This window comes from Pituophis catenifer, unplaced genomic scaffold, assembly GCF_029215685.1.
Source record: "Pituophis catenifer annectens isolate HBS135680 unplaced genomic scaffold, rPitCat1.0.hap2 SCAF_2, whole genome shotgun sequence".
Taxonomy (NCBI): domain Eukaryota; kingdom Metazoa; phylum Chordata; class Lepidosauria; order Squamata; family Colubridae; genus Pituophis; species Pituophis catenifer.
In genome coordinates this window covers 113,296,795-113,312,773 of record NW_027256882.1, presented here as the reverse complement: position 1 = coordinate 113,312,773, position 15,979 = coordinate 113,296,795, and the positions used below count along the sequence as shown (strand labels likewise).

General features: G+C 35.0%; 1 protein-coding gene across 1 annotated transcript; it reads left to right on the top strand.

Annotated features, from left to right (window-relative positions):
- The first annotated feature begins 398 nt into the window (after positions 1-398).
- On the top strand, positions 399-9,207 carry IL12B (interleukin 12B). Its single transcript, XM_070934399.1, has 6 exons — positions 399-480; positions 2,019-2,303; positions 5,543-5,675; positions 6,422-6,615; positions 7,697-7,833; positions 9,046-9,207. The coding sequence occupies exons 1-6, from the start codon at positions 399-401 to the stop codon at positions 9,205-9,207; spliced, it is 993 nt and encodes a 330-aa protein (XP_070790500.1).
- The last annotated feature ends 6,772 nt before the right edge of the window (positions 9,208-15,979 follow it).

The window sequence follows — 15,979 nt, the reverse complement described above, 5'->3', positions numbered from 1 at the left end:
CTCCATTTTATTTTCAGTCTAACTTGCTTGGTGCAACTCTAGGTTGCATAGTTTCCATTATATATTTTAACCCTTGCTTTTAGCAACTGACATATTCTATAGGTTGGGTGTATTCGCCATGAAAATGGTAGTAGGATTTAAGGCTCTGCTAGCTTCTTGCCATGATTGTAAATGGGATTACTTTATTAAAGATTACTACCAGTATCAAGAAAATACTTTGCAGATAATATGTCAGTTCATAAGATACAGAGGAAAATAGTTCACAATGTAAATAAATCCACGAAACGTCTGGAGCCTTCATTTATAAATATGCAAGCCTCTTACATAATGATAGGTGCGATCATATATAGAGTTGCTCTTTTTAATTTTTACTTTTATTTATTTATTTTTCCTTACAGATGACAATCATTGTATTTATCCTGATGTTTACACTGACTTTGGTTGCTCACAGAGCAGCAACACAAGAAATAAGAACAAATGGTATGTCACTGAGTTTTTGAATGAAATTTTGTAGTTATTGAAATGTATTCATTACTTGATAAGATTCTGTTTTTCATCCAGGAACTTAAAATGACATTCACCATACACTTCCTCCAATTTTTCTCCACAATAATCCAGATAGTTTTGCATGAAACTGGCTTGAAGTCACTAGTAAGTTTCCATTACTAAGAATAGACTTGAATAATATCTTCTTTACCAAAACCATAACTACTGCACCACACTAACAATGTGTGGGGTTATGCTATGCAGGCCTTAGAGCACTTCAGATGCAATCCCAAATATTTATTTTTAAGAAGAATTCAACTTGCCTCCAGAAGTTATGGGTGCTCCATCACTGGAGGTTTTTAAGAAGAGATTAGATAACCATTTGTCTGAAATGCTATAGGGTTTCCTGCCTAAGCAGTGGTTGGACTAGAAGACTTCCAAGATCCCTTCCAACTCTGTTATTCTAAGATGGCTTTGCTTAACAATTGTGTGATTCACTTAACTGCAGTGAATTGCTTACCAAGCATAGCAAAAACAGTTGTAAAATCAGGTATGACTTACTTAATAACCACCTTGCTTCACAACAGAAATTCTGGTCCCAATTATGGTCATAAGTTGAAGACTATGTGTAATTGTATCACAGTAATGGATTTGACAATGAGTAACTACAAGCATCACTTGTAGGCATATTGCAAATGTAGAATAGAATGTTCTGTTCCACAGGGGTTCAAGATAGAAATGAAACTATACCAAATGATCACGTATATAATGTCTATGCTGTCAGCTATTTGTAACTCTGTACTAAAAGGAAAAAAAATGTTATCACATAACAGATGTACATGAGAGTTCACTATTTATTTATATATTTAAGAAAATTTATATTGCCACTCAACTCACTTTCAGTTACTCTGGGTAGCTTTCAGAGATAAAAACTTAATATTTTTTTTAAAAAGTTTAACAGTGTTGACAATTCCAATTTCCTGATGACAATTCCAGTTTCCTAATCAATCAAATAAGTCACTTGATAGGTTCCATCCTACTCTGGGCTCCCTGGGCTTGTTGGCAAAACCAGATCTTCAGGGTTTTGTGAAAGAGTGTCAAATTGGGGCCAAAGTTAATTCTGCAGGAATGTTCCACAGGGAAGGAGCCACCACAGAGAAGGCTCTTCTTGGTCCTGTTAGATGTACCTCTCCTGCTAGATGTACCTCCAATATGGGGGCTATTAAACATTAATTTGTATCCATGCCAAGTTTTCTTGCAGGTAGAAACCGAGCCTTACCCAAACTACACACCCTATTACATTCTTCTGAAGCTGTTGCCTTTTGTTCATGGGTTCACTATGGTAGCTGCTTAAGGACGAGCACTGTTTTGATTTACATGTGGTATAATCTTTACTTTTTTAAACTAAGTGCTGTAATGTAAGAACAAGTTAGCATTTTCAGGGTACATGCACTGGGATCTAGATGAACCAGTTGGTTGACCATTGCCTGCCCTTTTAGAGTTTTACAACTTAATGATTTTGAAATGTTCAGAGCACTTCGTGGAATGTCAGTGGTCTTCAGATAATTCAGCACTTCCCCAAAACCTGATGCTCATCTGCGACACATCTGAAAGTCAGCATGGATTGGTTTATTGGAAGAAAGGCCTGAAATGGGTAGGAAATGGCAGGACTTTGACAGTAAGAGTCAGAGGGACTCCAGATGCTGGCAATTATACCTGTTGGAGTAACACTACACATGAGCTTCTAAGTTCCAATGCTGTTTACATTACAAAGAAGAATGAAAAAGGAGAAATAGATGAACCAATTCTCAAGAAAGGTAAGCCCTCTGAGCAGCATCGACACTGCATACTGTTTCTTCTTTTTAAAATATAATATTATTCGAGAATTTTAACAAGATAATACAAATATTATTCTCTTTTAAGTTCTAGCATAATATAAATTTTCCTACTATTCCAACAATATTTTATCTTCAAAATTCTTAGCCATTTTACCATACATTTTTTTCCACTTGTTCATCTGTCATTTTAAATTTTAGCAGAACTTTTGGCAATGACTTGCTCATCGTTTGTATATAATTCAGTTTCAAATTCTGCCTTTTGATACTCAATTTCAAATGTGCTTATCTATCTTGAATCTTTCTCTTAACTGTGTGTACAAAAAGTAGTAAAAACTAAATCCCTATGCAACCAATTGTTCTTTGATTACATCTTATATTCTCCATATTCTTGTTCACTAGGTTTATCATTTCTCTTTAGCTTCTGTTTCTTTCCTATAAAATGTTTGTTTGCCGAGACACATAAAGGTATTTTTGGGCACTTGATACTGTGAAGTGCTTCTAACAGTTTTTTTTTTTTTTTCAGTTTAGAAACCCTGTCAATGAAATTTAGCCTAACAGTTCCACGTTTTTCAGAGTTCTGAAGTGATTTAGCAGAAAAACCCAAAATGTTATCCAGAAATCCCCTAAAAGTGTTCAGGAATTTTTCAGATTCCATCAACCAATCTAATAGATTTCCTACTTCTACAGAGTTGAATAAGTTGTGAGAGTTATATTTCAAAATGAAGGGATCCTATCAGAGGTGGGTTTCAGCAGGTTCTGACCAGTTCTGGAGAACTGGTAGCAGAAATTTTGAGTAGTTCAGAGAACTGGTAGTAAAAATTCTGACTGGCCCCGCCCCCATCTATTCTCTGCCTCCCAAGTCCCAGCTGATCGGGAGGAAATGAGGATTTTGCAGTAACCTTCCCCTGGATTGGGGATGGAATGGAGATTTTATAGTATCCTTCCCCTGGAGTGGGGTGGGAATGGAGATTTTACAGTATTCTTCCCCTGCCATGCCCACCAAACCACACCCACCAAGCCATACCACGCCCAGCAAGCCACACCCACAGAACCGGTAGTAAAAAAATTTGAAACCCACCACTGAATCCTATGATTACAGGTGAACCAGATTACAATACTCTAACCCATTTACTTGACAAGAGAACTTCCATACTGCATTCTTAAGATGATCCTGCCCCATTCTCATGCTGATTGATCTAAGTCATGAAGCCACTTTAAGAAAATTATGTCCAGATCAAGATGCTGGACAATTCCACAGCTGTTATGCTATTCCTTTTTCTCTCACTAGACATTCATACATTCATATTATATTTGAAAAAAATGCATTACAAAGTTAACGAAGTTAAAGCATCAATATGTTAAGTACAACGATCAGGTTTAAAGTAAATGTTCCTTTCTTCCATTTTCTCTGTTGGGCTCCAAAATCAATGCTGCAGTTGTTATTACCAATGATGTTCCATTAATAACATTTGCCTGACATGCAAAAATAAAATCAGTTGTGAAAAACCTGGGAATTATTTTTTTAGAATATTTTTTTTTTCTTTCCCAGAGTCAACTACTTTAATGTGCTTTCTTTTTTCTTCTTTTCTTTTCCCAAGTTCATTGGTATATCATTTCATCAGTTTTGCTACTACTTATAAGGAAGAACGGTATCACTCTGGCTCCTAAATAGCTCAGTGTGTTAAAAAAAGAAATATTCTAGCATTTGAACAATACACCGGTCAACTTATTAAAAATAATAATAATGGCAGTGTAAAGTGAGGACAAGTAGCAGGTGGTATTGTCTATTCTTGCCCCATAGATCTGATCAATGATCCATACTCACAATAACCTGGCATGTGGCTATCCCCCAAATTAAGATGTTCAGGAACAGCTATATGGACTTGATAGCTGTCATAAAGCTGTGACAAAGTTAGGAAACAGCTTCAGCATGAGAATTGATATCCCAAAAGACTATCCAATAGTAAGCCATTATATATAGATCCTTGACACTAGGATTTGCTAGCACAAGAATCCTAAATGTGGGATTGCAAATCAAGAATCGGATGCTATGATATCATGGGCAGAAACTTCAAAGACAGAAAGCTCTGTCCTAAATGCCTATGCCCTTTTGTCAATCTTTCCACGTCTCTCTATATCATCATCTTCTTCATCATCATCATCTCCTTTCTGGAAAGGGAGAAGCAGTTTTTTCTTCCCTGAAGGAAGAGAATGAAACGTGTTACTTCCCCCACTCCTTCCTTCACACGGACAAATGCAACTTATTTCTCAATACGCAAACAGCAAGGTTGTTTACATTTCTTTACTTGCTTGTGGAAAGGGAATAGAATTAAGGATGGGAATGGGAATGGCTTTTCTAATCAATAATGTATTTTGGAATATTGTTTGGACTGGTACTTACTTTACTTTATTGATTAGCCCCTGGGCCATATTGAAGTGCAGAGTTCCAGACACAAATTATTACTAAAATCTGATAAAAACAATTTAAAATGAAATTGGAATAAAATACAGTTTAAAATGATAGCTTTGATTAGCCCATAGGCCATATCAAAGCACAAGGTGCAAACATATATCGCCAATAAAATCTTATACATACAATTTAAAATAAGAGTAGGGTAAAATATAGAAGGTTTGGATTGGTAATAATATTTCCACTATAGATAAAGAAGAAAAATTATCACCAACAGGAGTAAGGCATGACCGGACTTCTTCCTGCCTTTGCAGAGACAATGGGAAAAAGTATATAAACTTAATAAATAAATAAATAAATAAATAAATAAATAAATAAATAAATAAATAAATAAATAAATAAATAAATAAATAAATAAATAAATAAATAAATAAATAAATAAAAATATTTTTTTAAAAAAAAGATAGAATTCAGATGATTGGAAAGAGAGAATAGCATGAACATTAAGAAACAAACTTGAGAATCCTCTCTCTCTCTCTCTCTCTCTCTCTCTCTCTCTCTCTCTCTCTCTCTCTCTCTCTCTCTCTCTCTCTCTCTCTCTCTCTTTGTGGATCAGAATTATTATGTACATTGTACCATAATATAATTTACTTGTGTATATTTGCAAAATAAATTCTTACATTTTTTTTATTCATCTTGATGCTTTCAATGCCCTGAAAATGCCCTGCATTAAATCATAAATTAGAAATAGTCACTAGCATGCTCTAAAACATGCTGTATTTAAGGCCATTTTATTTTTGCCCTCTAGATCCAGAGAAAAAGGCCTATTTCTACTGTGAAGCAAATAATTATTCGGGGAACTTCACATGCTTTTGGAAAGTGCAGAGTCAAAATCCAAACTTAAAATTTCGGATTGAATATGAAAATGAAAATCAAACAAAGTAAGTCATTTAATGTATTATTATATTGCACATATAATTGTTAATTGCAGGTTAAAAGGAAGGTCAAAAATTGGGCATGGATACATAGATTTTATCCATCTTGTAAATACCCTGATCAGAAAGCTGTTTGTGAAGGAAGGACAAGTGATGAAGCTTGAACTGTGACATAAACTCTGCCTCTTAAGTACTTTCATATGATGTTGCAGTGCAAAAGAACGATGGAGCAGTGATGTCATAGTACAATTCCATTTTGAAACTTCATTAGAATTTGGAACTATTGCTTATGCGCTTTAGAGTGGTCTCAATTAAACTCAATAAAATCAAATTTGTTAACGAAGTAGAATACATAGTAAAGCATTGTATATGAAATGTTTTTAAGAGATGAATGAGCCAATAATGTAATGGCTGATAGCATTGGGCTTGTCATATTGTCTAAGCTAGGGCAAAGTAAATGTTTATGATTATTATGAGAAATAGTTTTTATCTACTGATAAAATTATCTAACCCATGAAAACTAATTGTGGGATAGAGCTATTAAATGTTTTGATCCCATGAGAGAATTCAGTGTAACTAACAATACTAATACTAACAATAATTCAAGGGTAACCTTCTAAAACATATTTTCTGAAGTCTGTATTTATTTATTTTCATTGCGGATGTTTTAAATCTGATAATTAGTTAAGGTTTTTTTTTAAAAAAGAAGAGGTAGAAATCATGGCTCAGTTGGATCTTGGTTTCAAATGCAGGTCTGCATCAGGAACAGTAATTTGTGACATTAATTCTGAGACAACAAACACAGAATATTCGGCTTCCTGCAGAAGAGAAAATCCCTGTTCATATACTGAGGAGTATGAACCAATTGTAGTGTTTCTTCATGTTTTTTTGACGGATGTATTTGTCTATGAGAAACATACCAGACATTTCTTCATCAAGGACATCCGTAAGTCATGCAAAATAGTTCATTTTGTCAATTCAACAGGCTGTGAGGAGAAACAAAAAATAACAATTTCCATATACAAAAATAATTTCTCCTTTTGGCTGCAATATATAATATGGACAGTAGAGGGCAACATACGCTCGCTTGTGAGTCTTTCTGAGAGAGAAGAAGGTGTCATTTTCCAATGAAAATTTCTGAGTGGCTTTTTTGAAATCAAAACAATTTGCCAGACAAGAATAAACAATGCATTTATCCAAATTAGGATTGTCTAATAGTAATCCCATTTCAGGGATAATGTTTAAATTTGAAAACCTTCCTGCCCACCAGTCTTACAATGTCTTTGATTTTTCATATAGTTCAAATCCAAGTCTCGAAAATTGAGTTTGACTTCTATAACTTCATGATCACATTCAAGTAGCTTCTTGACAATTTCCCTTTCTTTTCCTAGCCAAGGGAATTCCAATTAGTCTCCTATCAGGTATTAACCAGGTTAGTCAGTTAGTAACCAGGTCTGCTTAATCTTTTTACTACCTGCCAAGGTGAGCACACAGACCACCTGGCTAATTTTCACAGAGATTTGACACCATTTACACTTATGATGATCAAAGAGTATACATTTTTAAGCACATATATGTAATCTGGGTGAGCTCCCTCTGAATGTATTGGACTCTAGCTCCCTTAATCTGATCATTAGCCATGCTGATTGGTGCTTCTGAGAATTGTAGTCTCGATTATTTAGAGGTCCACAAATGTGTTAATTCTGATATAGGCTACCCAGTTTTTCATTCGAAAACTATACTGTAGGCTTCAAGGAAACTTATATATCAACACAACTTTGACTTGGTCATCTTTCTTTGACAGTCACCTTTCTTATTCTGAAATATTTACTTTGAGTTGGTTCCTGCCAGTTTTCTCCCATAATAAAAGAACAAGTAGCTAATATGCAATCATATTGCAGCCTTGAAATAAATGTGACCCTTCTGAGCTCATTAAAAATGACAAATGTTAACAGTATGTAATAATTTAAAAGTCTAAGTAAAATAGATACAGTTACATATAATATTCATTTGCTTGTTTCATGCAGTAAAGCCGGATATCTCTCTGTGCCAGGTTACCAGAAATGGCACATTGATTTTGTTACATCCTGCAACCTGGAGCACCCCAGTTTCTTATTTTGGGCTTACTTACCAGATCAAAACGGTTTTCAACAATAATGAAGAGGTAATTTTTTTAAGCAGATGTACTTTCCTTGAAGATATTTTAAGACACACAGCTGCAGAACTATGACAATAATGAGAACAGGAAATAAGATAGTTGATGAACTAGAAGCAGACAATCTGGTGTAGGCAGTTCTGCTGTCCAATAAAAGTTTGGATACAAATCTCTGAAATATTGAACTTTAATCAAATTGGCTGGGAATGAAGTAACTCAAAATCTGTGATGAGTATCAAGTTGTCTATCTCTGTTTTATCCCATATATTTTTGGTGAATTAATAGAAATAGAATACTTTATTGGCCAACAATAAAGTGTTATTAGACATACCTTCTCTGGTTCAAAAGCTTTCAGTGTGCATGCAAAGCAATAGAGCAATAATAATTATAATAACGATACCTATAAGAGGGAGTAGTAAAGAAGATGAGAATAATAATAACAGCCAGACAACATGCGTAAATATACTTAGGCATAAGACAGTACTATGAGAATAAGGTGTTCAGCAGAATGATGGCACAAGGGAATTGCTTCTGTGTCTAATTGTCTTGGCATACAATGGCCTGTAGCAGTGTCCCGAAATGAATTTTCTGGATTAAATCAAGGATCCAGATTTTTAGGAATGTTGCTTCCTGTTGCTTTTCTGTATAGATACATCTGGAACACTTGGAAGATAGTGATCTTTTTTCATTTGCTCCATAGCAGAAGACATTACCTCTTAATAGTGAAGGTTGGGAAATGTCAATGATTCAGTTTCTATTGCCTGATATTAATCTCATGAATTTTCAGCCAGTTCAGTTTTAGCACTTTCCGTATATTTCAATGGACATAATGAAAATCTGGATAATCTTTTCATTATGTAGGGAGCAGATGGTCTACTGATTAAGGTATTGAGATCAAGGAAATCTAGGCTCAAATCCCCACATGATCATAGAACCCACTAGATTGGACCAGTCACATTCTCTCAACTGAACCTGATAGATTTGTTATGAAAACAGAACGAGGAGGGATTTATAATTGTCTTTTTTTTTTTACTCCTAAAACAAGGATGAGAATCACATGTAATCAGAATTAAATTGAATTGAATTCAACATCACCATCCTTGTCTATCTCGATTAAGGAGAATTGACACATCCTTTCTGGAAACTCTATGCTTTTTAGGTTTATGTGCTTGGTAAATGAATTTACAATTCATTAAATGGAAGTTGTAATTTTATTCTCAGATTTCTGAAGTTGATCATTCGTCATTACTTCATCATGGAGACATCATGACCATTACTAAGAAACTGTGTTGCTATTCTGGTTACCGCTGCTTAATTCGATCCCGGGATCATTATAACAGCCATTCTGCTTGGAGCAATTGGTCAAGTTGCAGGTACGATTAAATAGAGCTCATTTTTAATGGTCACCAGCAGTTTTACTGCATCGGTTTATATTAGGTTTTTTTTTTTTTTTTTACAGTCACTTTATATTATTGGTAAAACCTGAATATTTTTTTAGGCAGAAAAAAAATATGTTGCACACAATAGATTATTCAAGGTAAACCTTACTATACAAATGTTCTAATTCCTAATTTATCTACTTGCACATATTAACTAATAATTTTTAAAAACCCAATAATTTTCATTGATAGTGATTCATATGAGAAACATGATGTTGCTATATTGTTCATAACATATGATAAACAAAATTGCTATTTTGCTAGTTTTATGTAAGAAATCAGGAGTCAGAGCGGTTCAAATGAATATCGATTTATTGCATGTTAACACTTTCTACAAGAATCTGACGTAATAATGGTCAAAGTAAATTGCCGATAAATAAGAGTCAATGGAATTCAAAGTGGACTTGGACTTACATATCTTGTGGGAACAAAGGGACTCAAGACTGATGACACATTTGACCTCTCTCTCAGCCTCAACCTAGTCATCTCCTACAATTTGGCCGTATGCTGTTTCCCCACCATCTCCTTCCGAAGTTTTATTTTTTCCCATAATTAATATATTCAATCTACTAAAATTATGGCTTTTATGCTTCATTTTCATCAGAGCAGAAAATTTTGAGGAGTTACTAGCTTTCCTCCACTCTTTAAAGAAATATTGAGAAAGAAAGTTAACACAACAGAGTTTCTCTGAATCTTAAATTAATTAACTTACATTGCTGAATGTTGAAATTTTAATAAGATTGTGAAGCACAAACCATTTATTTCTTTGTCCTCTTTGGTCAAACAGATTTTTCAGGTCAGTGGATCTTTCAAATATATGGAAAAACTGTTTAAATGTATGATGAAGGGGATAGGAATGCATTTTGCAAGCAATAACAATTCTGCAATATAATATTTAACTCCCCTGGATTTTTTTTTTCCTTCTTCCCATACTGTGTTCAAAAAGTAGAGCCATGAGTGAAAGTCATGACAGCAAACAGCATTTGAGCGTATTGATTCTCTGCTCTTACTTTTAAATAAGGGGTTAGAGTTAAGCAAAAGCAAGCTGAAATAAGATGTTATGCACAGTTCATTATTTCACTTAGCAACTACTTTATGTAATTATCAAATTGCCAGTTCCAAATTATAGTCATTAGATGAGGATTTCCTGTGCTTTAATGAAAGCCAGTTTTGTGTCATGATTAAGGCACTAAACTAGACTCTGGAGGACTTCAAAGTCTTGCCTTAGGCATAAAGCCAGTTGGGTGATCGTGTGCCAGTCAGTCACTGTCAGCCCTAGGAAGTAAGCAATGGCAAACCACTTCTGAAAACTGGCAGCTTTCTGAAAAACTGAAAAAACTGAAAAAATTGAAAAAACTGAAAAAACTGAAAACTGAATCCCTGCAGTTTTCTTACCAAGAAAACTGCAGGGACTAGTCCAGGAAATCACCAGAGTCACCAAATGCCTCCAACACACCAGTCCCTCAAAAAGTATTTTAAAATAAAAACAGTGATATGTCGTCCAGACTACTACTCTTTCTGTTCAAAAGGATTGGGAAAAATTCATAAAAGAAAGTGGTTGTTTAGGGATAATATGAATAGAGATAAAATATTGACGCAAATACTCCAAGTGGACTTGCTAGAAATAACAAGTCTCTATCTAGAGATAAAAACTAGGGATATGGTGCTGAAGATGCAATATTTTAAATTTGTTCTTTCTCCCTCCATTTTAATTTAGATACCGGATCAACTAGAGGAATCTCATATAGGATGAACCAGACAATTCCATCAATGAGATCAGAAGGAAGTAAAAAAAAATTGCAGGTGTCAGAACTGAAAATAAACATCTGCTGAAGTTTTTGTTATACTTATTTATAGATTGTTGTAATTGTTATTATATATTTATAAAGGACTTTTAAAATTGATGCTTTTAGAATTGTATCAGCTTTCTTTATCTAGAAGCCTGTCCCCAATATTGGGACAATAGATCACAGAATTCCCAGTCAGGAGGATGGAAAAGTTCCAAGTCTATGCAATATAAATTGAGAATTTTGTTACAGGAATCTGTAGGAGAAAATGTTTAAAGAAAAAATAGTTTTTTTGTGATTTTGTTTTTATGTAATATTATTTAATATTACATAAAATAATATTTTATTTAAATAATATTATGTAATATTATTTAAAATATTTTAAAGTCCTGTGGTAACTGATTTCATATATTTACTGTGTATTTATCTGAATTGGTGGTGGAAATCAAATTTGCCTCCCTCATTCTTGGTTTTCCATAAGTTTTTAAAAACTGAATTGTTTAGAGGAATCTATGGAGGATGAATTGATACCATTGGTTTGTTATTGTTGTTAATGTATTGTATTGTATTGTATTGTATTGTATTGTATTGTATTGTATTGTATTGTATTGTATTGTATTGTATTGTATTGTATTATTTAAAAATATATATTATGGCTATTTGACTATACTTGATTGTATTTTTACTGCATTTTAAAATGCTATATGGTATAGTTAATCACTATATTACTAATTAAACTATCACGTTGAGCAGTGGTGAGGAAGGGGGTGAGGGAGGGAAGAAGGAAGGAAGGAAGGAAGGAAGGAGGTTTATAAAATGAAAAACACATAATATAATGGCACAATTAATAGTGGATCCTTCATAAAAATGAATTAGTAATGCTATTTCATCTACAACATTGTAATTAATTTACTGATATATTGATTTTCAGTTGTCATAGGCTCTGCACTTATTTCTCATTCTCTGCAGTTCCATGCTCAAATTTTGTTGAATACACTTTATATCAGGATTGTAAGACATTCTACTTGTTGATATTTCAGCCTATAATATAAAATTGAAGAGTTGGGTCAACCCTTCCTTTACAGAACACCTAAAGAGCACCTAGTGTATTGTATTTACAAACCAAAAATAGTTGTAAAACAGCAATGTGATGTTCAGCAAGAGTATTCTTAAACAAAACATTTTCAATAGCAGTACTGTTAAATGTGTTGATATTTTGTAGGCATTATGAAAGCTATGAATTACCATATGGGATTTTGAGAGTTCTTTGTCTGATCCATGGAGCAGAAGCCTATAAAAGAATGTATTTGGGGCTCATTCAAACAGACTCCCTTCCCACAGCTTGCTCACATGCAAAAGTCTGCTTCCCCTTTTGAGGTGAGCCAGCTGGGGAAAAAACCCACTTCAGCAAATGCCCCAGCTGTCCCAAACTGTGGCTTTTGACCATTCTAATGTTTGTTTCATAATTATTAACATGAAAATTATTACTATGCAATTGGTAGTTAGGTCAGTTCTAAATTACAAAATCATTATTTATCTCTTGCATTAGGATGCATTATTTGTCTTTATTGTATTCAATATTCAATATTAGACACACTTTGTATATGGTGCTATAGGGCTTTTTTTTTCTTTTCTTTTCTTTTCTTTTTTCTTTAATTTATATGCTGCCCTTCTCCGGAGACTCAGGGTGGCTTACAATGTGTTAAGCAATAGCCTTCATACTTTTGTATATTTATACAAAGTCAGCTTATTGCCCCCACAATCTGGGTCCTCATTTCACCTACCTTTAAAAGGATGGAAGGCTGAGTCAACCTTGAGCCTGGTGAGATTTGAACTTGCAGTAATTGCAAGCAGCAGATGTTAATAACAGTGCTTTAGTCCACTGTACTACAGGCTCTTTTGGCATTGCAGGCCAAAACAACTAGACACAGAGACAGAGTTTTTTCTCCCTCAGGCCATTACTCTGCTAATTCTCAAAGTTTTGTCTAATGGCTATGTGTATTTACCCAAGTAATAAGCCTGTAGCATTTTTATTTATTCTTATTATTCTCCTTCTTGCTCCCCCTCTTATTATTACTATTATGGTGATTGTATGGTGATAATCATAATTATTCCTTGACTGTCCAATCATACATGGCCAAATAAAGTATTCAATTCAATTCACTAAATAATAATAATAATAATAATAATAATAATAATAATAATAATAATAATAAGCCAAGTACATTCAGCGAATTCATAAGATATTAATGTCCAAATTGAATGGAGGAAACATCATAAAGGCCATAAATACCTGGGCTATACCTGTGATTCGATACTCTGCAGGAATAATTGACTGGACCCAGATGGAGTTAGACAATTTGGACAGAAAAACAAGGAAGCTTATGACAATGAATCATGCCTTGCACCCTAAAAGTGATGTTGACCGATTATATTTACCAAGAGCAGAGGGTGGTCGAGGACTCCTACAAGTAAAGCAGACTGTGGAAGAAGAAAAACACAGCTTGAATGATTACATCCAGAAAAATTAAGAACCAATGATTAAGGAAGTAAATAAAGGAGGCCTTTTAAAGACAACTAAAACAAAAGCAGAATATAAGAAAGAAGTAATTGAGCAGCGAGCTGAAAATTGGAAAAGCAAAACTCTGCATGGCCAATACTTGAAAAGTATTGAAGGCAAAGCTGACCAGAAACTAACTTGGAACTGGTTAAGATCAGGAGTACTGAAAAAAAGAAACAGAAAGCTTTATTTTGGCAGCTCAAGAACAAGCCCTAGCCACAAACTGCATGAAGGCAAAAATTCAACATGTTACCACCAACAGCAAATGCCGCCTCTGCAATGAGAAAGATGAGACAGTTGACCACCTGATCAGTGGGTGCAGCAAAATTTCACAAACTGACTACCTACAACGCCATGACCATGTTGCTAAGATCATTCACTGGAAATTGTGCCAGAAGTTTGGATTTGAGTACAGCATAAACCACTGGGAACATCAGGTTGAGAAAGTTTTAGAGAATGAGAAACTCAAGATCTTGTGGGACTTTAGGATTCAGACTGACAGGCACTTGGTCCACAACACACCTGACATAACAATAGTTGAAAAGAAAAAAGTATGGTTCATTGACATTGCAATATCTGGTGATGCACGGATTGAAGATAAGCAGCAAGAAAAAATCACAAAGTACCAGGACTTGCAAATTGAAGTTGAGCGACCGTGGAAAAAGAAATCGTGTGTTGTCCCGATTGTAATTGGAGCCCTTGGAGCAATACCCAAAGGGCTATCCGCTATTTAGAAATTCTAAATTTGCCAGACTTGAACATTTTGACTCTACAAAAAACCACCTTACTCGGAACAGCTTACATCCTCCGATGATAACTTAACAGTTCCTAGGTCCTTGGTTAGGACTCGAGCTGCTGAGCTATTAACCAGCCTCAAAGGCTGTGAATCTCACTAAAGATTTAATAATAATAATAATAATAATAATAATAATAATAATAATAATAGTCATACCCATACAACGAAATTCACTTAACACCCAAAGACCAGGTCCAACACACATAATAATCCCCAAACATACTCCCACCCACCACAATTCTCCACCCCTAAACCATCCAAACATCCACACAACAGACCAAGTAATGCTGTCCAACAGCTCACTGAAGGTGGCCCTTTAGTTCATTATTGAGTGCAACTACAGGTCTGGGATAAAAACTACTCAGAAAACATGTGGTCCAAGTTTTAATTGTTCTGTATCTTCTGCCAGAAGGCAACAGTCCAAAAAGATTGTAAGCAGGATGGGAAAAGTCTCTGAGAATGTTATGCAACTTCCTCAAACAGTGAGATTCGAAGATGTCGTCCAGGGCTGGTAGCTAGAGCCTGATGATATTCTGGGCAGTTTTAATGATGTACCAAATAGAATGATCAGAATCAAGAGAGTTTTCTCCTAAATAACATTGACTGACAATCTGAAAAGCCGAAGGTTTTTATATCTATGAATTTCAGTAATGATTGATGTAGTATTTAAACTAGGCTCACATAAAGATGTCTTCCTGTCATTCTCAGTGACACTGAACATTTCAAAGTGCTGTATTCAAACACTTTGGAAAACTACACTATGCAACACTTTGTTTTCCATACTTGCAAAGGACATATATCTGCCACTACTTCTTGTTCCCCACAAGAAGGACCCACTAACCATTTCCCAGGGACAGGAATACATGCCATTTTCCTCTACATGCCCTCAAACTACTGTGAGGGCAAAGTCTGCTTGTCTTTTCTTGCTCTGAATGAAAAAAAAATAGTGCTTTCTCATATTTTATGACGCTAGCAGAGCCGAGTTTCATTTCATTATAGGCAAATACCTCTACTCTAATTAGGTAATGAAAGAGGTTTGAAAGTATTTCTTTCTCTATGACACAGCCCTTCATGCTGAACTGTTTATTTTTACAGGTTCATGGATCAAAGAGTAATTTTTTTCCTCTTTTTCTAGGCATTTTTTCTGCTTTTTTACAAGCTTACTTGTTGCATGCTGAAATGCTGAAATGTAATCCTTCCTTCCTTCCTTCCTTCCTTCCTTCCTCCCTGTCTTCTTCCCTCCCTCCCTTCCTTCTTTCCTTCTTCCCTCCTTCCCTCTTTCACTCCCTCCCTCCCTCCTCCCTCCCTCCCTTCCTCCCTTCCTTCCTTCCTTCCTTCCTTCCTTCTTTTCTTCCTTCCTCCCTCCCTCCCTCCCTTTCCCTTCCCTTCCTTTCCCGTTCTACCCCAAGTGGTGACAAAAAGAAAGATTTTTTTCTCCACTAGATCTATCCTTGGACACACTGAAAGTGGTGTGGTGGCCTAGAGGTGGAGCTCTCTCCTCACAATCAGGAGGCTGTGAGTTCGATCCTAGGTAGAGGCAGATATTTCTCTCTCTGGGCACGATGAGAATATA

Bases quoted from the DNA above. Each gene is read 5' to 3' on its own strand.
- IL12B (XM_070934399.1), top strand. From the start codon at position 399: ATGACAATCATTGTATTTATCCTGATGTTTACACTGACTTTGGTTGCT. The intron at 5,676-6,421 runs GTAAGTCATTTA...TTTCAAATGCAG, and splicing joins GAAAATGAAAATCAAACAAA to GTCTGCATCAGGAACAGTAA. The intron at 6,616-7,696 runs GTAAGTCATGCA...TGTTTCATGCAG, and splicing joins TTTCTTCATCAAGGACATCC to TAAAGCCGGATATCTCTCTG.